The 26,440-nt window shown below is 38.3% G+C and overlaps 1 protein-coding gene across 1 annotated transcript in view; it reads right to left on the bottom strand.

The window, feature by feature from the left end:
• Positions 1–7,565: 7,565 nt before the first annotated feature.
• Positions 7,566–26,440, bottom strand: part of cntn3b (contactin 3b) — a 43,851-nt gene continuing 24,976 nt past the window's right edge. The window contains exons 8-23 of the mRNA XM_061041373.1: positions 26,088–26,272; positions 25,522–25,658; positions 24,140–24,269; positions 23,383–23,533; positions 21,002–21,129; positions 19,413–19,588; positions 16,017–16,134; positions 14,893–15,051; positions 14,452–14,601; positions 13,282–13,352; positions 12,657–12,891; positions 12,150–12,259; positions 11,176–11,362; positions 10,417–10,529; positions 10,152–10,317; positions 7,566–8,652 (exon numbers count right to left, since the gene is read on the bottom strand). Of these exons, the coding sequence (XP_060897356.1) occupies positions 8,561–8,652; positions 10,152–10,317; positions 10,417–10,529; positions 11,176–11,362; positions 12,150–12,259; positions 12,657–12,891; positions 13,282–13,352; positions 14,452–14,601; positions 14,893–15,051; positions 16,017–16,134; positions 19,413–19,588; positions 21,002–21,129; positions 23,383–23,533; positions 24,140–24,269; positions 25,522–25,658; positions 26,088–26,272 (2,308 nt within the window). The 3' untranslated portion in view covers positions 7,566–8,560. The remainder of the gene's footprint in view (positions 8,653–10,151; positions 10,318–10,416; positions 10,530–11,175; positions 11,363–12,149; positions 12,260–12,656; positions 12,892–13,281; positions 13,353–14,451; positions 14,602–14,892; positions 15,052–16,016; positions 16,135–19,412; positions 19,589–21,001; positions 21,130–23,382; positions 23,534–24,139; positions 24,270–25,521; positions 25,659–26,087; positions 26,273–26,440) is intronic.

Raw genomic sequence — 26,440 nt, forward strand, 5'->3', positions numbered from 1 at the left:
AGACTAAGAGGACTCATTTTTGTGATGTACGAAAAAGTGTTTTATTTACATGGAGTCTGTGCAAGTGACCTACAGTCAGTTACTTTTTCAATTCAATTCAAAGAACTTTATTTATCCATTAGGAACTCCAGTAGTGTAAAAAGCATCAGTGCGCAGAGTCCTCAGTCAAGCCATAACAAATGACTCAATAAATAAATATGTAGGATATGCAATGCAATAAGTAAAACACTTTAAACATATTTATTATCATAAGTCTCAATAATATCAATATATGGGAATATTATTATTTGACAAATCAAATCATGCACTGACTGAATAATAGAGATACTTACTGCACTAAACCTCGAAGCTGTAAAGACTTGTAGTCAACTCTGTAAATGTTCATTGCATTCTGTAATGAGAAGAGCTTGTTCAGACAAACAGGCTGAAGACCAGTATGACTTACCATGAATATGGATGGACTGTGCAGCTGATTCATTCTTACTTCCAAAGAAATTTAGAAGGATAAGTGACCTTTAAAAAAACACACAAGAGCATTGTTCATGCAGTGCTGTGTCTCTGCAGCGTATTTTATTGTTCTGTGGGCATGTTGCACAATTTACACATGTGCACCTATTGAAAAATAAATTAAACTAATGCACATAGACACCAAAATATACATGAAGAGGGATACAGACATAAAGGGCCCGAATGAGGCTCCCGCAAAGCGTTTTGGCTTGCAGCACAAATGTCTTTCCTATTTCACACCTGACGCAGTCATTTTAACGCCCAGCACGTTGCGCTCCCGCTAGCGCCCAGTGGTGTGTTTGTCTTAAAATGAGGTTTGGTCAGGTGCAAAGCTGGAACTATTGCTATCAGGAGGACGCAGAAAACAATTGCACTTAAGAAAACCTAAAACCTGGTCTAAAGTCTAAATTCTGTGCTCCTTATGCAGGGGTGTAGTGCTATTTTTATTATTACCAGAGCGCACCTATGATGCATGTGCATGTGTGCACGCACACGGTTACAAGCTGTACAGTCACAAGTAGTCAACTGCATAACACACGATTAAATGCTTTATGAATCATTCAATCATGTTGAGTCTAAACATAATGATGTGATGATATTTGATTATGAAAATAGAGTCGGTGATGGTGCACCTGACAAAACACTTTAACTGATGACTAAGGAGGACACCTGCACATATTCATCACATACTGCAAGTCGTGAGTATTTTTTAAAAACACACCCATGTTTTTCAATAGATAATTCATCCACCATAACTCAGAACAAGAAAATAACAATTGATCATATCTGATTTCATTAAGAAACATTTAATTGTGTAATTTATAAAGGAGAATGATTGAAAATGATTGGAAATGAGCTGATCTGAAGTAAAGAAAAGAGTCAAGAACAAAGTAAAATAGGGGCAAACAGCACTGGAGCACAGAGACATGGTTTGCTTTGCAGAGCAGTTTGAAAATACATTTTTGTTCTTTGCTTGTGCTTCGTGTATTGAGAACAAGTGGCCTAAAAATATGTACAGCTTGATGACTTATTTCGACTGAAGGTCAAGTCTTTGTGTTAGCTCAATTGTTGAGCAAGTATGCTGTTGAAAACAATGAAACAAATCGGTACTTTATAAATGTTATTGCTTAAAATTGTCACCAAAAGGTAAGGTATGGCAAATTTCCTTCAACTTCAAACCTAATCAAATCTCTAAATGAACAATTGTTCTCCCATCGATTTTGGAAATAAATAATAAAAACCTACAAAAGAATGTGTAATTATTGTCGTAAATCAATGATAAAAATGTAAACTTTCTTTAACAACAGTTTTTAAATGGCAAGATTTGTTGGGTCTATTTTATCTAAAAATACAGCTCTCTTCTGTTATGACATTTTACATAACATTTAATTGGATTTTCATATTGAAAAAGGACATACTAACATGGTTGATACTTTCAAGGCTCTAAATTTGCAACCTGACTTCCACGCTAGGCTGAAAATATAATGTGTTCATTATCATCTATAATTTAGTTAAAGTTAGTTTCAGCCCTATTTTGCATGGATACAGGGTAGGATTTAATATGAAAGTATTTTTAATCTGAGACTGGACAGAAGCCTTTCAAGTTGTTTTAATTGAAAACTCATACTTTATGGTATAGAAAAAAAAAAAGACACATGAGGAAGATGATCTATCAATGTCAACCACAAGGTCCATGTACTGGATTCATTTGCTGCCATGCACTGCAGCACAATTTAACTGGCAATAGAAATATTAGTCACAGGACATTAAGCTAAATACAATTTGGCAAGTTCATAGAAAAGACTACAGGCACAAATGTAATAAATTTAATTTTCTACATTTATTCTCTCTCTCACACACACACACACACACACACACACACACACACACACACACACACACTCACACACACACACACACATATTGTCACCTGCATACTCCCTCCCGTCTGACCAACCAGGAACCATACAGGATCAACCCCTTAACACAGACTGCTATCTCCATTGCCTCCTCTAGTTTTTGACGACACTTTAAGATGTCCAGGAGGGAGGGTCAAGACGACACAATATGTTAACAGAAGAATGATACTAAAAACAGAAAACATGTGCTGTTGTTGGGAGGCATCTTCCTCTGGTCTGGTGGCCCTATACCTACATGTATACACCTAAAACTGTCTGGGTTTATTAAGGTATAAAGGTAGGACTTGCGGTGGCAAGTCTTCTCCAAGGGTTTTGGGCCTGCTATTTTTGGCCCTGAAACCAAAGCAATCATCCCATCAAACCCCTCACAGCGCAACCCTTTTATCACCAGCAGTGGAGCTCCGATCCTAAAACTCATGCAGCCCCAAACCCTGTCATCTAAACACTACCCAAACCTTCATCCTTTTGTTTGTTTGTTACCTTGTTTCTTTTCTTTCCTAGATTTTTGTCTAAGTATTTTGAAAATGTCTTTACTGTCTCCTATCTCCTAAGCTTTGTTTTGCATTGTCTCACACTTGTACTATTTTTAAACACTTTCATACAGTAAAGTAAAAACAATTCTAAATATACGCCCAAATCTGTGTCATACTTATTGACAATATATTTGGAATACTAAAAAAATAGAGGCACAGTAAGTAGGTTTATAACAATTTCCACATTGTAACACACTATCCTCTCTTGCAAACAAAGTTTTTTAGTATTTTCTTCACATGATTACTTATTTTCCTGGCATTGAACAAAAGCATTTTTCTGTAATAAATAGGCTTTCTACTTATACATAATTGAAAATATTCCAACTATTACCGGACTTTTAGAGCACTGCTTTGAGGATAGCAGTATTGTTCAAAAATTCTTGAATTCATGTTTTTATGATTTTAAGGACTCATTAGCTGTTGCTCCCAGCAAGCTCATCAGCCTGCTGCTTTAGCTTGAGTTTAGAGCTGCAGGAAGTTAATAAGACACAGGCTGAACTAATTCTGTGCATTTGTTAAATAATGCCCTCTATCCTTCAGTTATCAGCACGTTAACATAATCAGTGTGAACACATCCGCATGCTGAGGTTTGCCTTTAGCTGAAAAACAGAGCACAGCTGTTAGCTGCCCCAAAGAGCTGCTCACATCGCTGCTGGCATGGCTACAGACTATTTGTACAAGCCTGGCTCTGCCCAATACTATCAAGATCCACTCATACTGTTAAGTTTGAAGACTTTAATGCCCAATATCTAATTTCATCTACAGTATATGAAAACCAAAAATGTGATGAAATTAGCTCTTCTTCCCCTGCGTCTTGCCAAGATGTGGCTCATCTATATACCACAACTTTAGCCTAAAATTTCTGAATCTAATTCAACTTAGCTTTTTTCTTGTATGTCAGTGGATGGGAGACAGACTGTGTTAAGATAACTGCTTTATATTTTTTAATTAACTCAATATTCCAGCTAATCCTTCTGAATAAATCTGCATCGAGGGAAGTTGGGACTATTCAATTCTTAGATGTAACCATGAAAAAAAAAAAGATGTTCAGATGTCAGCCAGCCTGCTCTTTGATCTCTTTGTCACTTAAATGCAGAGTATAAATTAATTGGTCATTTACATGTTTTTAATGCAGTTAGCACAATGGCAGATTTCTTTGAAGAGACCAGAAGACTTTCATTTCCAAATCCTTATTCTACATCCTAGAGTTGCCTGTAAATGAACGCCCGATTGCGCTAAATAGGCTAAAGTTCAGTTTCTATTTACACAACATGGGCGCTGGGCAAGAAAACGACAACTGCATTGGGTGGAAAATACCATTTACATGTGCACCGTGTGCCAAAATGCTTTGCACCAGATGTAAGATAGGGTCCTATATAAATTTAAGATGACTTTTTATTCGAGTAGACTTTCCCAGTGATGAGCCTTAACAAGTAATTGCAAATTCCGCTGATGCAGATATCTAAATCATATAATAACATCGCAACTGCAGATATGGACTGATACAGTGTATAGGGGGGGACAATGGTGATCCTTATAATAACTAACCAATATCCAAATTGCCCTGTCTGTCAAAAATCTTGGAATCACTGGTAAATAATCAAATAAAAATTACGATTACGGTTGGAAATAGTCAATCTGAGTTTCTGTCATTAACAAAAGGCGTTCCACTGGGGTCAGTTCTGGGCCCTATCTTATTTACAATCTATATTAACAATGTTGTTTGGTCTATCACAAACTGTAACATTCATCTATAGGCAGGCATCATTGTATTACATTGTTCTGCTGACTCTGCACAGCTTGGTGTAGAGAAACTACAATTTGCTTGTAATACTCTTCAGAAGACATTTATCAGCTTAAGACTAGTCCTTAAATCCAGCAAAACCAAGTACATTATCTTCACCAAAGCCACATATATTGATTTTAACAGTCTACAATTATCCACGCTCAAGGCAGCAGTATTGAAATGGTCAGAGTGTATAAATATCTTGGCGTTTGGCTGGACGAATCATTTACTTTTAAGCATCATATGGAAAATCTCACAGGCAAACTTAAGGCAGAAACTTAGGTTTCTGTACAGAAACAAAGCTAACTTCCCTCTTGATTGTAGATCGTTGAAGCAGTCTTAATGATTGATTATGGCGATACCATCTATAGTAAGACTCGTCACTCATCAGCAGGCACAGAGACGTTATAATCACACAGTAATGATAATTTGCAATGGATGAATGTTGTTAGTGTGATTTTTGCAATAGTAGACAAATGGCTGGCTGGCTGGAATAACCATTTTTATTAAGGTATAGCTTAGAAAAACCCAACACAAATTCATAAACAATGATTAACATGCACATTAGTATAGAACACAAAACAGTTACTTTTCAATATGAAAATACCATTCTACATGTCAGTATCTCACAGAGATCATTGATTAATACACCAGTATTAAGGTAGGAGAACACACTATATAAGAGCAATAAGGTTGGCCTTTGATGGCTATGGTTTAAAAATATATGCAAGCTATTTACACTGTTCCAGGTACACTCCTTTCTAATAACAATATAACACAGAAAGCAATAAAAAAGACTCACCTTGTGAATATTAATAGATATGTTTTGTTCTGGTATCAATATATCTAAACCATTTCAGCTGGTGGCCCCAATCATGTCCTTTAGATCGTACTTTAAATTTTATTGAAGCACAAGGCCAAAAACAATAGGTGTGTTTTTTTATATTATCATGACCAGAAGTAAGAAACATTAAGCTAAATCACTATTGTGTAATAACAAGAAAGCTCTGAGAAACTACCACACATTGAAGCACTTTTACTTAATAGCCTATGAGTCTGACATCTGGCTATAAGGTTACCTTATTTGGATATTAACAGATATACTAACATCACTTTGTTCAAGTATTTGCATACACTGCTCTGAGGCTTGGTCACACCAGAAAGTGGCAAAAGGGTTTTCATCTGCATATCTTTGTGAAACAAACTTTGCTTGAGGCTTGTGGTAACATAATAATAAGTCATTTCGTTCTCAGGATTGAAGGACATTTTTTTAAATCAATACAGAAGTGTGTTATCACCGTCAGTGACTTGATTAATAACAGGTCACTTAGTTTAAGTTAATCAAAAGTTTAAGAGAATCAAAGCTGGACACATTATTTGCCTAAAAACATGTCGTCTCTATTTTCTGCAGGTTGTGGGACTTCAAGGAAGGATACAGTTAAAGTGGTGAATGCAACAAAGCAAATGAGCTATGCCAGCTTGCCTAATTTTGGATTCTTCAGTTCCTTCACAGGTAAGCAATGGCAAGACAGCAACAAAAATCAAATGAATTGTTCTCAATGCAAAATTTGACATGGATTTTCTTTTCCATATACGTGATCCGCTAACTACAGCAGTTGAATGAACTGATTTAGCAATTCATTCACTTTAATTGCTGGTGTGACTGAGCTTTTATGCTACAGTACAGTTTGATATACAACTCAAAGAATCAACTGTAGGTCAGTGCTGTAATCCAAAAGTCACTATGTACCAATACAATTTAAATTACATAGAAATAAACATATGTGAGCCGCTGAAGTGGGATTTCTTGTTTAGGCAAACATCAGAAAAAGATTGGATTTGAAGGTCATAGCAGTGAAGGACATCTGAAACATCATTGACTGTAATCCAACAAAACAAGTCCAATAAGAACATCGTCATTAGTCAATCAAGCAGCTATATGGTGACAGCTGTAATGATGGGACAGGAAAATCAATATCCCATTGACTTGTCTGCAGCAGTCTAATCAACAAGCACAGAGCTTTGTGAAACCAGTAAAAGAGCAGCACATAGGACAGCCTTATTATGTTCTTATGTAGGCTGTTTGGACTTTTTATGAGGCCTCTGGGGTCTGCACACCTGTTCAGATGGCTAAGTGAGGACACGCAGTCACCTTGCATCAAGTCGTTGTGCTTTCATTCGACTTTGGGGTAGCAGGGGAGGGGAGTAGGCAGTGCAAAAATACAGACAATGACAGCTTCCAAAGCGTATGACCTACCCAGCCCCATGTTCATCAAAGGCACAGTTATGTGTAGCATTTCAGCTGACAGTATACTTCCACATCTCCAGGACCGCAGTGATCACACCTCAACTCTTACTCAGGTGGGTGGCTTCGAAAGACTCAGTCGCACAGTAAAAGAGCAAAAAGTAGCTCCCTCAGCAGAGTAGCAGTGTTCTTTTGTAACTGTTCATCATTGTGGTATGTTTCAAATTGATGGTAATTGGGTTGGGGTAAAGTGACAGTCATTCATTTCACTCAATTTCATGTCAGGGCTCCACCACCGTGGTTTTAGCATCAATCATTTTGATGCCTTGTAGCTGAAAAATATGCCACAGATGAAAATATATATATACACATACAACTTTCCTAAAGCTTACAGATTTCACATACAGCTTTCCTAAAGCTTCCAACCCTTTCTGACCCTTTGCCTTTCTGTCTTTGACCTCCTTCTCTACATTTGAAGTTTCTTATAACCCCTGTCTGATGTATTAAAAAAGAAAACAATGTATCATCTACTCCTAAGCTATGGGGAAAGGAAAGGAAATGAAAAGAAAGGAAAGGAAAGGAAAGGAAAAAGGGGTGGTGTGAGCTCTAGTGAAGGCACTGTTATTCTTTAGGTCATTGTGCAGTAGGCCTGCTGGTCATCAGGGGTGGTGACTTTGCATGTTTAGTAATATGAGATATGTATCTAAAGACCAACATTAAACAGGGGATCTGTTTGACTTGGTAAAAACCACATGTCTCAATTCTCTAGATTGCCTGCTCTCTTTTTAGACCAAGAATGTGGTGTGTAATATGCATTATTTATGGTAAGATGAGATAGAATGCCAAGAACAACCACAGTACTGAGAAGCCTAAAGTTATGTAGCCTGTGGCTCCCAAATAGATCTAATATCAGTTTTGGAAATATCTGAGTTTCAAGTTGATTAATATGTTATTCATTTCTGATGCAAGCTTTTTTAACTTTTAAGCCCCAAATGGGGGTTCTGTTTTTGCAAAAAGTTGTGTAGATAAGTGTGGATTCCACTTTATGTTTTATAAAGGGAACTGGTTGAGTTTAAAGACAATTAAATATTGATGCAACCATTGACTATCGGCATATCACCAGCTGGAAAGTTGACTTTTAGAAGATTCATTCTTCTGAGTTCCCTTTCTTGGAAAAAATAAAACATTTTTAATGCAAGCAGCCTCTGTCACCTACTTTGGTATGGACTAAAATGGGTTTTAAGGCAGTGGTATCTCATATGATACCAAAATAGATAACTCATGTGGACATCATAACTAAAGTAAAACCTTGAGCCAGCACTAATGACCCTGGTAAAATGGTGAAAAAAAAAAGTATCATGCATACGTATCATCACATCTCTATATGATGATTGAAAAGAAAATAACATGGTCATGTTGAGTTCTGCAGAGTTCAGTCCTTTTCAGTCTTTCCCAGCCCTGAATCTGTAGCGCGGGCCTCGTGCCAGTCCAGTTGACGGTTAACAAAGAACAGGCTGACTGAGGGGATAGTGGGGAGGGAGGGCTCTCTGTAGGCTCTGATTAGACATCATCACCAGATGGAGAAGTGCAGCGCACTGATGAGGACTGAAGGGAGGCACCATGGGCTGATGTGGATCGCTCCTGAGCCCCGCGCTCCCATACCTGCAATAAAAAAAAAACATCTAGGAAACTCTAAAGAATCAAGAGAGTAAAACCTGGAAACACATGATACGTTTCTGACAAGTCATCGGAAGTCATAGATAACTCTGATTTTTTTTAAATGTCTACATTATGACTTGCGTGAAAGTCAGATTTATCAGATAAAGTTCACATCACATCAAAGGGCAGAGCAGCAAATTGAGCTGCCTCAAAATTTTTGCCCAGACGTTAAACGATAGCACAGAGCTGCTTACTATTCTACAGCATTATTCAGCAAGTCAGCAGGGAATAATAACCCAATGGCAGAGATTGATGACAATTTGCACACATTTTGAATAAAAGCGGTTGCTTTTATCAGGGGTGAAATGGGTGATCTAAAGTCAAATTAGTCTGTAGTGTTGCTTAACCTGTGCAAATGAATCAAACAGACACTTGTCTATTTCACATACCACAGGTTAAGGGTTAAATGCACCGCTAACTGTGCTGCAGAGCAAACGTCTCTGTGAGCAGGTGATGTTTGTGCACATTGCCTCTTTTGATGCAAATTGACCTCATTGCAAAAAAGTGTCTAATTCCCACTGGCCACTATCCAGCGCAGTTAGAATGGAAAGATGACCATCTCTTGAGGCTAGGTTATAACCGTGTTAAAATATTTATAAGAGATGTCCTGCAAACTTTCCAGTGATCAGGAAGACAATCTCACCTCTGTATGACTTCAGATTTATTTTTATGTCAATAAAGTCTGTAAATATTACTTTGACATGACTATTATTAATATAACCAGAGGTAAAATCACTCCTGTACAACGGAGGATTAGGGCCACATAAAACTTTTTATTTTTTAGAGATTAAACTCGTAAATTTACAAGAATAAAGTCGTTAATTTACGAGATTATTCTCGTAAATTTACGACTTTAATCTCAAAATTAAAAAAAATAACATGGCCCTAATCCTCCGTCGTACTCCTGGGCTGTCAGCGGCAACACTTCTTCCAAATTTGTGGAGACACTATGGAGCTGTTAAAATGTCGAAAATGCAAGTGTTGTTTTTTCCTCTTGATACAATCAAGGAAGAAACTGTTGGAATGATAAAAGCCATACCCTATTTTTTTAGTCTGGTCTCTCAATAAACTTGAAAAGTTTCCCCTTCCTTCCTAGCTCATTATTTGTATGCCAACAAAATGGTGCTGCTTCAGCATGAGAGTGCAGCTCCACGCAGAGTGGAGGAGTATATACTTCTCCCCACGTTTAGATGCAAAACAAGAGAAAACTGCACGGGGCAAGAAATCTTTAAGGGCATGTTTGTGCCCAAAATCATTAGCGCTACATGCTTTGTGAATTAGACCTTGAGATGGAGCAGATAGTGAGAGCAAAAGTTAAGATGAAGATGAAAAATGCTTTTACCAAAAAGTGTCTGCAATCCATTCTTAGGGAATCAGGTCCAAAGTGTTATCAATTACCAAAAGGAAATGGTACAAAGACTTAAAAACAACATTGAACTCACTCAATTTCTGAATGTGGATAGGTTCACTGCCCACACCTTCACCACCATCACTCATGACCTTGATCTGAATGAGATAGTTGTCATTTGCAGAGAGGTTGAGCTCCACAGTGGTTTTGTCGGTCAAGATGGTGTTGATGTCATTGTAGCGATGTCTCTTGAGCAGCACCTGAAGCAGCGGAGGGTGATGCAAAAAAAAGGTTCGCTATCCAAGAAACGTCATTCTTTATTTTGAAGATATATGTGGGTGCAGCAAATTGGGACCTACCAAATATCCAGTGACCTTTGACTCCGTCTCCGAAGCTACTACAGGATCCCAGTGCAACGTGAGTGTGGAGCCAATCATGGTCCATTGTATGTTGAGTGGGGCCCGATCAGGAGCTATAGAAAAAAAACTCAGAGTTAAATATATGCTAAAAATCGCTTTTCTAATGCTGGTTCAGTTTGTAGAACAATTAATAGAATTTCTGCTCGACTTAAGTGCTACAATTAGAAAGAGCTGCAGCAAGGCACCCTATAAGGACCCTTCTGCAATCTTTGCTGCTGTAACAATGTAAATTTCCCCATTGTGGGATAAATAAAGGATTATCTTATCTTATCTTATCTTATAAAGTGATTCATTCTAAGGTGGCCCTGAGAGATCAAAACACAATAATAATCACACAGTTCAAAAATGTTTATGACACAAGGCACATTTTGAAATCTGGCCAAGTTAGAAAACACAAGTAATTTCAGAAAAACATTGCAACATTGCATGGTCTCTGGCAGCATATCTCAAATATATATTCATATAGCCTACTCAAACACTACTTTTTTCCACTCAACCTTGGATGTATCCGGTTTTCTTTTTGTTAAGGTAAACTGAAAGCTCTCTTGTTAGAACAATTTTCCACAGCCTTATCAACAAAACTAAAGAAATGCCGTTCTTCTCATACCGACAATACAAATTTAACTTAGAGGGGATGACTAAGTTTATGCAGGACAACCATTTGGAAAAAAAACAAGTTCCCCTGTGGGACGGACTCACGTGGTTTCTTTGTGGTGGTGTTGATGGGCGCCAACTGTGGCCCAGGGCCAGCTGTGTTGAAAGCAGCCACAGAGAGGTAGTAAACTGTGTTTGCTTTCAGCCCAGTGATGTTAACTAGTGTGTAGTTTCCAGATATGCGCACTTTTCCGACACTGTCAGGCTTTGTGTCATCTTCCCAGTAAACGACCTGTTGGCAATAAAAATAGTGCAAACTGTAAAAGACCCGTTTCTATTGATCTACTTTATATGAATTGAAATTCCATTATGTCATTTAACTTGCTAATTCAACACTTGCTTTGGGTTATCGTTAATATTCATGTGTCTAAAGTGACAAATTAGTTAAATAATAAATAATTAAATTGAAATGGAAAGTGTGCACTCAGAAATAATCATGTTATTCCATTGCCCATTAATTATTGTATTTCAAAGTTGTTGTCAGTTAAATTTGTGAACCATAAGCACAATTATATTGTTTACAAGAAACTGAAAATAGATTGCATTTGTAGACCTGAGAATATATAATTAAGGAATGATTACAACATATACATTGCTCTGGATCCATACAAAATTGTGGCCTATTGAGATTCAGTGGCTTAAAACCAGTCCAGGATCAGGTTTTGAGATGTGTTCTGAAGGACAATGTGGCCACTGCTATGGCAACTGCTGGGCCAGAGTTGACATATATTGTAAGAGCACTAGGAGGGGGAAAAACAGCACAGCCTTCTTTGTATTCTTGGAAGGTTTTCGGGGAATTTTGATTTTCCTCTTTTGAGTTTGGTGTTGGTGTACCCACAGTGTTGAGGTCATTCTAATGTTTAAAACAAACCTTCACAGAAATACATGCAAAGGTAAAGTAAAATGCTACGAGTAAACCAAGGAGAAAAACTTTGATTAAAGGGTAGATGGTAGCTGTAAGTAGCCCAACGAAAAAGATAAATTATCATGTTATTTGAAAAAACAAAATTACAATATACCTCGTATCCAAGCACTCTTTCAGGGATGGCAGGGAGAGCTTCCCAGATCACTTCAATGTGGTCTGCAGACACACTTCTGGTCATAACCCTCGTAGGAGCCAAACTGGGAACTGCAGAAATAGAGCCCCAGAAGCTTAGACACTCAGACAGCACCATCACACACACTAATGGCAAAAAGACCTGTAGTTTCACTGAAAAGCTATTTCCCCTGCTCTCTTTTAATGGGATCTGTGAATGACATAAAGGAAGACTATCTGCCCCACAAATTCAATTAACAGCATACCTCCCTGACAGAGCAGTGTAGTAAGTGTCTTCTAGGATTTCCTGTAATCTACCAGCATGATAACTAATATCAAGTTGACATTCCCAGCATGAGAGGGAAGGGGAATAACAGTATGAAAAAAAACTCATTTAATCATTTTTATTCAAGGTCGTAGGTGTGAAAAGAGAGATTATAGCTTATTAAAGCCTCACTCTGTGCTGCAGACGATGAAGTATTTCCCATACCTTCCTCTGCCGAATAAACTGTAGCAATCGAGCTGAAGGGCCCTTCCCCCCTGTTGTTGTACGCCCCCACTTTCACATCGAAAGGCGAGAAGGGTGAGATGGTGTCATTGCGGAAGACATAGCGGGCCACGCCAGGTATGGAGATAACGGCTCGCGTCCACATGACTGTGCCCAAAGCCCTGAAGGCGATGATGTAGCCAAAGCCCTCTCCGTTCTGTAGTTCCTCAGGAACAGGCTGGGAGCAAAACACAAAACTATAGTGATATTAAAAGGCATACAGACAAAGAAATAGATAGGCCTGTCTCTGCAGTGTGTTGACAAGGGTCTCTGTGATTTGACACTTCCCCTTTCTTTGCTGTTACTGCCCAGAACACTCAGCAGTCACCTTTTACCTTATCTTTCCTTCTAGCACTGCTATGTAATTGCGGCCAAAGTGCAAAGCTCTTCATAGGAAGTGCTCTCTGTCCCTGCGTTTGGAAGGATAAAATGGCACTTGGAGGCAGAGTCAGAGGTGAGGTGTCTCGCTCTAATGAGGGTCTTCGAATTGCTCCATTCAATTCAGCACAATTAAGCAAAACCATTACTCGGCCACGGAGAGAACAGTAAAACGTGACTGATGACTTACCTCCCATGTTATCACTAATTCAGACTTTGTGCCGCCTCCTCCTCCAACATCAGTGGGGGCTGTATCAGGAACTGAGGCAAAGGTCCAGAGGCAGGCAATTAGAACACAGTATACATGGCCCAAGTACGAGTATTCACTATACTTGTAGACTAATAAAGTGTTGTATTTCACACCACACAACTCCTCCACTTCATGCAAACAGTTACATTTCAGTGTAACTGAAATAGTGTTTTTGCCAAATGTCTCCTTGCATAAACACTAAGCAAAGATTTGTAGTATTTTAGAAAATGACATTTGACTCTACCCACTCCATTCCTATTCCAACTCTACTGCTTGTGCACTGCAAAGTAATGGCAAAACTGATGCTGTAGGTGGGGAGTACTCATTCATGTCCATGTAGTATCCTTTAGTAAGTGGAGGATCACACTTAATGTGTTGTTGCAGCGTTAATGTTTGATTCCCGTGGTTGGCTGTAAGAGGGGGGTTGATGTTGGTAACAGTTTACAGCACATCACCATGTGGGAACCTCAAACTTTACAGTGTTTTTCACGTTTGGCTCTTTTGAAAAACATAAAAACACGTGCACGCTATCTTCGTAGCTATATACTGGCCTTCAAATGCTTCAAATGATTAAGTTATATAACTTCTATGTGATTTCAAATCATTATATGGCATCTTTCTCTGATGTTTATACACTCTGTCTTATGCTGTCACTCTCTCCTACTTAGTGGGTTGCCAAATAAAAGGAAGTTAAAAAGCAGTCCCAAGGTTAAAAATATAGTTACCGTACTTATTATCTTAGCAGCAGACTTTTCTCAACTTCAAACATTTTATTTGTTTTTTTGACAGATAGGCACATATGATATTCTCCAATATCTTAAAATCTGTTTTCAGTGCTGTGTTTTTTCTCTTTTTCAGTTTTCTACAACTCGGCATCTACTGCGTCTTGAGCTGTCGACTAAAACTACGTTTTACACAGTTTATGGACTTTGTATATGTAAATGAACAGTGCATTCTGGGTCAGTTATATAACACAAGAATGTGGGGAAACATCTCAGGAAAGGTAACTCATGGTATGTAATAGTGCAAAGCAGTAGCAAATCTTTCGACACTATTTTCATATATATTCTACAGTGTTTGAGTGGACACTTTAGTACAGAGTTTCACTACCTGCATCCTCTGTCCTGGTCTTGGCTGAGGCTGGGCTGGGCTCCCCCAGGCCTACAGTGTTGCGTGCCACCGCCCTGAACTCATACTCCACCCAGGCATTTAGACCCACAACTGTTGCTGTTAGTATGTTACCGCTGATCTCCTCTGGCACTGTAAAGCAGAAACTGGTTCTTTAGAAAAATAAGTTGTTACACTACAGGTTAGAAAAATGTAATATTTGAAAATGTATTGTATTTTTTCCTTTTATATTTCAAAATGTAACTGATTATTTTACCTAAAAATGCATTTGACTCCATCAACTTTTCAGAATTTGTATTTACCTTGACACTTAAATGCAAATATTAAAATGGCATTCATACTTATAAAGCATTAAAATATGGACCTGAATTAAATATCAAAACACACAAAAGCTTATAAATAGGGAGCAGAGTTTAATGATACCTGTGTCAACAGCCTGCCAGCCCACAGTGAAAGGTGTTCGGCCCTGAATGATGTAGCCAGTGATGGGACTGCCATTGTCCATTCCTGGACTCCAGGAAAGCTGGGCTGTGCTGTCTGTAATCTCCTCCACTGCTACCTTGTAAGGGGGACCTGGCGGACCTAAATCAATTAGACAATGAGATAGGTTAACCTTAGGTGCTCAATCATTGTAAAGCAAAGTGCACTACTTTTTCAAACTAAAAATCTACAACTTCAGGGTTATTGTCTCCAAATACGAGACATATAGAAAAAACACAAGCACATAGACTCTCTTACGAAGACTCACACATGACAGTCACCTGCTGATGGTCACTGCAAGAGCAGCTCCCCCTACGTTCTTTACACTTCATGACTTATCAAGCCCATTCTGTACCTTTAATTTAAGAGCCATCTTTAATATGTGTGCATTCATGGACTTTTCTTTCACTGTGTGTGGATATGCCAGGCCACAAAGAGACAACTCAACATGACTCATCAGACACCGGATTGGATTTTTTATGATAAAGCATGGTGTCACACAGGAGCAGACAATGTTGAGAAGAATAAAAGGGAAAGAGAGAGAGAGAGAGAGAGAGAGAGAGAAAGGGGAATGCATTTGTTTGTAACATGTAACATGTTCTGACTTTGTCCGTTGGTTATTTTTTGCTCTAATTATTCAAATGTTTTCAATGGTATTTTTCCAATGTGTAAATAAGCTAATTATATTCATTTTCTATGATAAACATTGCATTCTCCAAGCACCAGGGACAGCTATTTCAGTTCAGTTAAAGGGCATGAATACTAATGAAAATCACCAGATAGACTTAAATAAGCAGGATAAAAACAGAACATATCATAAGCACTATCCAACTGGGCCAGAAGTCACACTAACCAGTGTGAATGTGGAACATTTGTGAAATTCAGCAACTCGTACCTCTGATTGAAATAGTATTCTTGTGTCTACATTGCAAAGAAAATGATTGGTAGGCTCAGGGGATTTCATTTTATTTTTATTTTTTTATTAAACTTGTGTTCTTTGAACATTTTTTACAAATGTTTCATGCTATATCATCGTACAAGCTTTTGAAATCAAAAGGTTCTCTTACCTTTGACAACCAGGATGGCAGACGTGGACAGGCTCTCAACATCAGTGTCAATAACACATACATATTTCCCTCCATGGTTCAGCTGGATGTTTCGAACCATCAGATCCCCTGATATGCTCTAGAGAAAATGTATATTTGAAAGAAAAAAAAAAGGCTTGGTAAGAGATGCTAAGTTATGTCATCACTCTCCTTTGGCTCTGGGTTGTTGTCACTTTTATAATGCTTTGCACAATTACATCATCTTTAGGCCAATGATTTTTTTTCTCCTCTTCAAATAGTAAAAATACACATGGCAGCTGTACTCTGCACAAACAATGCTATTGGCTGCCCTTCAGGCAATACCCAAGCAACCGGCACCCCAACCCCCATACAAACAGCTACCAGCTAAACATTCAACACACAAAACAAACACAGGCCAGTCAATTTGACATTTTGACATTCCTAATTATTCTGTAATTACATAAGCTCAAGCAAGATAGGAGTGTATTTCAAATATTAATTAACATAAGCTGTTGCATGTAATGCCCATGAGGGAACACAACAAAACATGGTAAGGTGATCTTTCATCAACTTTCCTGACTGAAGAGGTGTGGTTGCTTTAAGGAAAATTTGAAAAGTTGAATTTTGAGGATCACAAGTTGATGATTGTGATAGCTATCAATGCTAACCGGCCACAATGTGGCTGTAACGAAATACTATATGTAACACAAAATTAGCCTAAATCTTGATTGCTTGTGAAACCTGATACCTATAGTGTGACATAAACAACGTAGGGCACAATCGTAAGCCCAGTGCAAATCCTCTTGGCATGCATTCCTATTTTCCTCCTGACACAGTTGTCATGTGAATTGCCAGCGCTCACATTGTTTCAACAGCAAATGGGGGTTGCTGTTAGCGCCCAGGGGTGTGTTTGTTTTAGAATGAGGTGAGGTCACTTGAAAAGTTGGGGGCGTTCCTATCTTGAGGATGCAGAAAAGGACTGCGCCTCAGAGCACCTAAACCTGGTCCACAGTTTAAAGTCTGTGGCACAGCATGTTTCTGATATTAAGAGGAAACATTAGATAAATGGGCATACGAGTTCACAACACATTTCTACTGAGCTTAATTCAAACTCATGTCATTGCATTTGCTGATACATTCCAATTCCATTTTTAATGGCATAGAGGCTGTGGAGCGGTTCTATTTCTGTTTGTTTCCAAGCTCCTCTACCTTGTACACTCTTCCAGTGTGCGTTCTGTCTAATACACACAGAAACACATACTCTAGTTCAGCAGAGACTCAGATTTATAATACATCTTATACATAACTATAAATACCACAGACAACCACAGATCTTCATGTAGACACTGTTCATTACCCACGCATTAGATAATGTAGTCAAGCATTCCAGCAGAGAAGAAGTAAATACAGGTTTACAGCCTGCATGTATTTTGATGTTAAGCCCACTGAACATTAGTTAACATAGATCCTGTACGATTCTGTCGGCGTGTCTGGAGATTTTAATAATTAATTAGGATATGCTTTTGCGCCTCATGCTGAAATATTCACCATGTCTATCTGATCGTTTCTGGTGTTGTGGGAATAATTCAGTGAAATATGACCTCAGTCCGTCATAATCATATTCCACTGTCCTGTGTTTGTTCTATTTAATTTTTTCAGGGGCGCAATGAAAGCAGAGAAGTTAAAGGATCAGGCTGGAGTTCGATCCATCAGAATAAAAAATTCTGCTGTGTACAGTATATAGCAACGTGCAAGCCTGCAGGGGCGCATGTGGCTTTTAAATGAAATGGGATCTGACAATGATTGCTTTGATTCATGTTACACCCAAAACACACCCATGTATAATCAAGTTACATAATCCATCTTCTTTGCACTGCGTAAATACCGAAATATAGCTGCGCACGAATCGCCGTGCGCCAACCGCATTACACAAGACCCTTTATACCATCAAAATCAACCTTTAATGTATGCCATGGATCAAATAAAAAATGTATAAAAACACATTAGATCCAGACATTATCATTACTTTCTCATTCTGACTTTGCATGGTAATCCACCCTCTAAAAGTCCCCTGTTAAAGTGGTCTGTCACAGAACATGTAAACTCATACAAAGAATGAGGCAAGTCACCAGAGGGTTAAGGCAGGCAGAACTCACTGCAGTCAGATTTTACTACCCTCACCTAGCTTCAATCTGCAGCAACTTGGAAAGACGACCAGTTGATGTCCAGCTTGCTGGAGCACCTGATAAAGCAGAGCTGAGCGTAATGGCACCTCTATGCAGCCACAGGCGTAAGAGACGACCTATCCTGCTATCTTTCCTCTTCTGACTCTTTTTTTTTACGCATTGGCTGTTCCATGTTTGATTCTCTCTTGAATGTCACCCACCACCTGTCGACCTGAGAGCTTGCAATTTTGAGCAAGGCGCCCTGCTTGGCAAGAAGGACGCGATGAGCAGATTTGCTTTAATTATGTAAATTAATTCATCAGAAGCTGTTGAGCATGGGGCTGGTAATCTCTCTGGACAGGGGAAACAGATTCTGTAAAAACTTTATCTCAATATATGCCTATGCACACAACAATGTAAATTTCATCCACAACAGCACAAGGGCGTTCAGATATGATATCAGGCTTTTACACAAGAACAACAATGATCGGACAATTGGCCTAGGAAGATAAATGGCACAAGAAAACCAAGGAGGGTGTGAAGTGATTTTATAATGACAGGTTCTGAACAACTGACCTCGCCCTTCATCAAATGGAACAAATATTTCAGGATGATTTGTCATTCATTTTTATCTCAGAGCATAAGGATTTCAAATGAACATGGACTGGTACCAGGACATGCCTTTGGTGAATGCCGGTCAGCTCATTACTTAACTATTTTTGGGCTCAAGCTCTTTAAAGGAATGCAAATTAATGTATGGCGGAGGGAGAAGATAAGACATGTCCTCCTTTGAGGTAAGGTAAATTAAGGTTCAATGGATAAAAATAAAAATACTTTACGAATAAAGACCCTCTATATGACTGAACCTGCATTTCACAATTACATCTTCAAAAGTGTAACATGTGGCACTCATGCAGCCAGTTAAAAGTTAAGGATCCTGAACCCTGACTTGATAGTTACAGTCAATGAGGCTTTAATGGCATATAAAATAAATAATTAGAGTTGAATTCTTTGTGAATATCTATCTTTTTTTAAATATTTCATTCACAATCGACCCATTGAAAAGTTGTAAATGAACCAATTTTGGCATAAATTTCCTTTCTTGGGTATTATTGGTGTCTAAGATCCTTTATCAAGGCAGAGGAGCACACCCTTAAGCATAACACAGTATATCCCTATTAATCCCACAATAGCCAGAAAGCAGCTGAGCTTAGTGCTTTAGATGACTCACCCCACCCACTCTTTCAAAATGATCGCTGTCTCGCTGGAAGTCGATGAGCTGTCCATTGAATGCCCACGAGAAAGACACTTCCAGAGCTGGATCGCAGGCAATCTGGCAGGGTAACACGATGCTCTCGCCAACAATAATCTCCATGTTTGTAGGCCTCATGGTGATTCTGGTGGGCTCTGGCCAAACAACAGATGACAACAAAGAATGTTAATATCTCTACCTAAAACCTTTTTACACCACCATGAGCCCGTCTAACTTAAACACAGCTCCTTCAAAACACTGCCATTTAAGTCAGTGGACGTACATCAGTTCATTTTATTTCACATTGTTTTACCATGATAATGCAAGATTTTGGTTGTTTTCTTAAAATCGTCACTCTTTAATTTTGTTGTCTATGGATAACAATGCAGGTTTTCCTGTGATAAAGAGTTAATTTCTCAAGATTTGGAATAAATGGCAGAAATCAAATCAAACCTAATGACGGAAATTAGAACCAGCGTTGTTATAGCTAGACTACGAGATAAATAAATTGAGATCTTGATTTAACAACTGTGCTGTGGTTCAGTGGTAGAGTCAGTCATGTTCCGCAAGGAAGGTAAGGGGTTCAATCTCCAGCTCCTTCAGCCACATAAAGAAGTGAAATTGAACCTAAATTTTTCCCGCTGCTACGTCCGCAGCGCATGAATGTGTAGACATAACATAGCAGCCTCTGCCATCAGTATGTAAATGTGGCCTGCAGTGTAAAAAGTGCTTTGAGTCATCTGAAGACTTTAAAAGGACTCGACAAGCTCGAGTCTATTTACAATTTAACAAAATACAGAGGAAATATCCTATTTAATGATATCACCTTGCCAGCTAATGAAGTAAAGCAAAGACTTGATCAAGGAGGAAACAGTTAGCCTGGCTCCAACACTTGTGACTGAAATGCATTTTAAAAGTTATAATGTGTTAAGATCCACTGCCTGTGACTGGCGCCGGAATAGGGGGGACACCGAGTCCCCCCACTTTTAGATGTTAGTTATACAAAAACTGTTAACTCAGCTGAGATAGAAAGGAATTATTTCACTCCTTATAAGGCCAGGGAGGCAGAAGCACCATGATAACCAGATGGGCTGTAAATACATAGGGCAGTGATCGTTTCAGCATCTTACATTCTTCACTATGTTCCTCGAGCGATTCTGGCAATAAAATGAACTGTCACCATGTCACTGCTGTGTTATAATATTACCTGCAATGATCTCACAACAGCAGAAAGAAGTGTGAGTTTGCACAATTACACCAGAAGCACCTGGAGTAGTCATCTTCCCGATGGATCCAGAGCTCCATCACCGTGTAAAAATATCAATCTAAGCAGCTTAAAATGTAATTCTGTTTCCTCTGGAGAGTTTCCTCTGTCCTGTCAGGTTTATCTAAACTGTTCCGTGATATTAGCTGCTGTAATGTTTAAAATGCTGAAAGCAGCCTCTTAGATCATAAATGTATATCATTAAAGAAACACTGTATACAAGGGCTTAGTTTGAGTGATTACAGACTATAAATGCACTATGTATGTGTAGTCTGATGGCCATTGACTTGAATGGTGGACTCACCAGTGATAATCAACCTCCCAGTTGTGCTTGCTGCCCCAAACATATTCTTAGCAAAGCATGTGTAGCTGGCTGCATCCTGTTTGGTCACATTGGCGATCTTCAAAGTCCCATTGGGAAGCAAGATAATTCTGAGGAAAGAAGAACATACTTTTACTGTACTGACTTATGTGGACTCTATTAACAAACCCAAAAATGAGATTATTTGTTGTGGGTAAACAGCAGGCAGGGTGAACTCCACACTGGCTCAGTGGTGGGCAAGAGCACTGGTTCACATTAATAAATAATGACTTATTTTACAAACAGTAGCACAGAATCATTTAATGAGTAGATTAAATGTGCCCTACAGGCTTTGCATTGCGAGGTTGAAAAGAACACTCTCGTGCTGTGAGTTCTTTGATTAGTAGGATATATAATTTAATACAAAAATTCAGAAGCTTTGGCGCAATACAGTACTATATAAACAAAGCATTGTCCCATAAAACATGGCACTGTAAGGGTTGTACTACCCAGCAAAAAGTGTTAAACTAAGTGATATTGAATTATACCATCCATAATATGAATTGATTAAAGTAATTTCTTGTACCATTAATTATCAACTAGATCAAAATAATGGCTTTGCTCTGTGAAAACAGGATACAGTATATAACTCACTTTTTTTTTCATTACTGAGATTTGTGGATTTCTTGAAGGCAGGTACATTTCAAATTTGCTTCTCTGTTCCAACTACAGCTACATAAATCATTCAGGATTAAACCTCAGTGAGGTATCTGACGACTTGCTATACCAATGCAACATACATCATTTGTGACACAAAGTTGTGAGAAGAGGACAATGTCGTACCATCAAGCAATCAAAAGCTTGGCTGAAAAGATTCAATTTAGTCTTGTCCTGCCTGTGTGTGTGTGTGTGTGTGTGTGTGTGTGTGTGTGTGTGTGTGTGTGTGTGTTGCTCTTGGTTAGGATTCTAAGTGGGTGTGTGATGACATGCAATGGGTTTAATCACTATCTACTTCTCCTTCCATCCAGCAAGATGGAAAGTCTATAGGAATCATAAATTGCTCAGATGTTTCATTACTTGCATTTAATTTGCTTTGGGATTTTTTTCCCCTTTTAATAGTATTTTTAGTTTTTGAAAATCCAACTTTGTCACATGGATTTAGTTGAGAAGTTACTGGGAAATTCACTTTTAAAAAAAAAATACGTAATGAAGAGTTGGTTATGCTTTCAATTTAACCGTCCAGAGGGAAGAAATTAGGTATTGCAGGAGGTTTTATGGTTTAATTAAAATATTGTGATTAGAGAGAAGCCCGTTTCTGGAAGAGTCTTTTTGAACAGGGTGTTTTGTATCTAAATTACCTTGTTAATGGAGAGGGAAAACGTATGGACTACAACCAATTCAATGAAATGGATGGAACTTTTTGTTCCCTCTAATTCTTAAATCAACTGTTTTCTGCTCTTAAAATGCACTTGGAAAGAAAAAAAATAATTGAGATTCTAAACTGTTAGTTTATCAGCCAGATATAAAAAAAAAAAATCAAAGATATTTACAAAACAGGAACACAAACTAAAAAAAAACCAAACCTTTATTTAACACACTGTTCCTTGGGAAATATTCCATACAGTACCTTAAAGGGAGGATACTTTAGACTGCCCTATACCGTGGGAATTAGTTTCTGGTTTGATGTTGTTGACTTAATCACAAGGTACTGCCAATAAAAAATAATTTATAACTTTCTGGCTAGTTGAAACATGTTAAATATTTGAGGTATTAGAAAATCAGATGAAAGCTGGTCTTTTTGTATATCACCCGAGTCAACAGTCCAACTTTTCTGGTATTGTCATATTGTATCTGTATTTTGGGAAGAGGTTTAAAAAATGTGCTCAAAATAAGTTTCTACCTGGAGCTGGATCTTTTCTCCGTAATGTTGGGGGATCTTACAGAAACAAAGACCTACATTGTTAATTTAATTATATTATTGAGAAAAGGTTAATTTATAAGGCAACCAGAGTAGAATCTTTAAGTGTCTTCAGATTTCAGGGCCTCCTCAAACATCATTTGACTCTTTGACCTCCTTACTCACTCAGAAAGGAGATGGATTTATCTTAAGCAGCAGCGTCGTTTGTTTATCTTCTTAAATATTTAATGCATGCAGTGTTGATACAACAGCATCTTCATCCCTCACATCAAGCTATTTGCACATGGGGTGCAAGCAGCATGTTAGCCATGTGCAATTTCCCCCATGGGTGCCATGTGCTCATTTTCCTCATTAGCCTTTTGTTCTATGCACCTGCACAAATGCCAAATACAATATTCAGACAAGTCGTCTTGCAGTGAATCTGAATAAAAGCTGCTCGGAATATGCGTTTGAACTTTTATCCTACCTTTCAGTTCTCTGCAGGATCTCATTCCCTTTCTTCCACAGGCTAATTGCTGGGGGTGAGGCCTCAGGCTTGCATTCAAGAGTGACTTCAGTGCCTGATCGAGCTTTTAGCAAGGCCTTTAATGGAGTTTTGGAGAAGCTGGGAGGCGAAGCTGCATGGGGGAGAGAAGCAGAGAATGTAATGGGATTTTTTTTTTTGAAAGTAAAGTAATCTGAATCTTTGCTGATCAGACATGCCATATTGACTTTGACTTTAATGCAGCTTTAGCAGCTAAAATCTTATCTTAAACGCAGCAGAAAAACCTATTGAGCTGAAGGCAATAGTTCCACCTGCCACCCCAACTCAATTTAAAACACAATATCCAACCTTAGCTTCAAATCTCAAATAGGTGTAAGCTGTTTATCTGTACCTGAAAGTGTCATATGTATCAAGGCAGGGTTGAATAGCTCACTGAACCTTTCAGATGTACGTAATAAAGCTTTGCAAATAAGTCAATACCACATCTGCATGAGCTAGTATGCACAACTATGAAAAGCAATGTGTTTGTAGTCTTCAAATCAATATGATGATACAACTGAGAGAGACACGAGACACTCTCTCTGATTCATATTTTTGCTGGCAGAGCCCAGTGACAGATCAGATGTGCTTACGAACGATTGCTTGAAGAGAGCTTTAGCAGTCTACTCCTATCCTGGGTGATGATCAAACACGCAGACAGATAAACAGGATAAAAGCAGAGGGAGGAGTGCAATCTTACCTAACACCATTAGTTGGGCACTGGAATAAACAATTCCATGTTTGTTTTCAACCACACACTGATACATCCCGGAATCTGACAGGTCCAACTCCGTTATAGAAAGCGCCCCATTTTCAACTTGCACCCGGAACTGCACAGAGAAGAGAAACAGTTCTGCATGTTCATTGTCCAAAAGCACAGCAGCAATTATTGGCGCACCGTTAAGGGAGGAGGGCGGCAGGAGAGGAAAGAAGAAATTATAGATGACTTCTGTGATGACAGCATGGAAGATGATTCAGTTACTTTTTTTTTATTTTTTTTATTTTTTATTAGGTGATGCAGAACAATACAAGACAAGTGAGGGATATGACAAGAACAAAAGTATGTAGGAGACAGGGGAGACGAATAAAACAAGGCAAACAGACAAGAAAAACAGACAATCATCTGGATTGGGGAAAGAGAAAGAGAAAAGAAATAAATAAAATAAAAAGAAATGCATGCCAAATGAGAGTGGCTGTGATGAGAATTTATGATGATAAATGTGATATGAATATAAGGGGGGGAGAGGAAATAAATCAATAAATAGGTCATAATGAAATGGTGGCTAAAGACAATAATAATAATAATAATAATAGTAATAAAAAGAAAGATTAAATTTGATGGTAAGAGGAAAATAAATTCATAAATAAGTTGTGATAGTTATACAGAAAGGAAACAAAAAGGAAAAAAAAAAAAAAGTTGTGTGTCTTTGTGTATGTGTTTTTATGTGTGTGTGTGTATGTGTATTTATGTGTGTGTATTTGTGTAAGTGTGTGTGTGTGTGTCTTTATGTGTGTGTGTATGTATTTGTATGAGTCTATATTTGTGGTAGTGAATATCAGGGGTTTGAACTATGTTGTTCGGGAAGTAGTGAGGTGAGGATTGGCTCCCAAGTTGTCAGAAATTGGTGTGTTTTATTGTGGATGTAAGTTTTTCCATGGTGATGTGTTCGACAAAGAGGTCTAAACATACTGAGGTGATTCAGTTACTTTTTTAATGTAATGCAATAATAAGTAATGCTCAATGCTTTAGCAGCTCCTTACAATTAAAGACACATGTGGAAAGCATGAACTTTGAAATCTACAAATAGAACATATAAGTTACGAGCCAAGTCAGCTTACTTCCATGACAATACTACCTGTAACTGTTAACAAATCTCATCAGTATTTTCTTGTTATTATCTTGAGAATTATTAGAACATTTTGGACCTAAACATCACCTGAAGTGATATAACACCAAGTTGAACTTTATCTTATCTCCTCAGCAGGCCCCATTAGTGATTTTCTCCAAGTGTATAACTCTCGAAGGGATGAGTAACAACACAAACCTCAATGTTGTGTTTTTTGTCTTGTGGACAGCCATACCTCAGGTGTCACTGGCTCCCCATTCTTCAGCCAGCTGTAGGATGGTTTGGGCTTTCCACTGGCCTTACACTCCCAGAAAAGACTATCCCGGATGGACCGAACTGTGTCAGTTATTGTCTGGATCCAGTGAGGTTTAGCTTTGGATGAATCAAAAGATTATGTTTTCAGTCTTCTAAACCATAGAAGCAGTGAATCAGTAAAGATTAGTATAATAAAAATATAAAGCTGGAAATAAAACCTTGTATTAAGTCATCAAAATGATTGTCTTGTAAACTTGATGAGGACAATGAGATTTTCAGCAGATCTGAATACTGATGACTTTAAAATAATTAGGAATCTGTTTCATAGTACGCTTTTCCATTTTGATCCAGGAACCATGGCCTGCCCTATCATTTCATAGTATCATTAAGGCCCACATGCTATGAGCAAATTGGTTTTCTGTCATACAAATGGGAAAACAGCTGTTGGTCACACATATTTTCTATTCAATGATCTCCGTTACAGACACACATTTGTTCTACGTCTCCCTGCGTTCACTGTCAATCAATCTGAAACGGTACACTAACCATGGAATGAAACACGACCCCGTGCAGCGTTTTTCCCTCGCCGATTCTCTGCCATGCATTCGTATGTCCCTGCATCTTCCTGCTGCAAATTGGGGATTTCAAGGACTGCATTTGAATTCTTCATTTTAACTTTGGTGGGGAATGGGATACCACTGGTTCTCCTCCAGCTTATTTCTGGGACAGGGCTGCAACAGATGGACAAAACATAACAGGAATCATAGTTTGGTTAAGAACTTAAAAAAGCTAGTTGAAAAAAGTGACTTGTGAATTATTGTCAAACTTTCTAAGGTCAGAGTTCCAAAGTTTTTTAAATGAACTGGGGTTTCTCCTCCCCTGGCATACCGCTGCCCTTA

The sequence above is a fragment of the Labrus mixtus genome, chromosome 7 (assembly GCF_963584025.1).
Source record: "Labrus mixtus chromosome 7, fLabMix1.1, whole genome shotgun sequence".
NCBI lineage: Eukaryota > Metazoa > Chordata > Actinopteri > Labriformes > Labridae > Labrus > Labrus mixtus.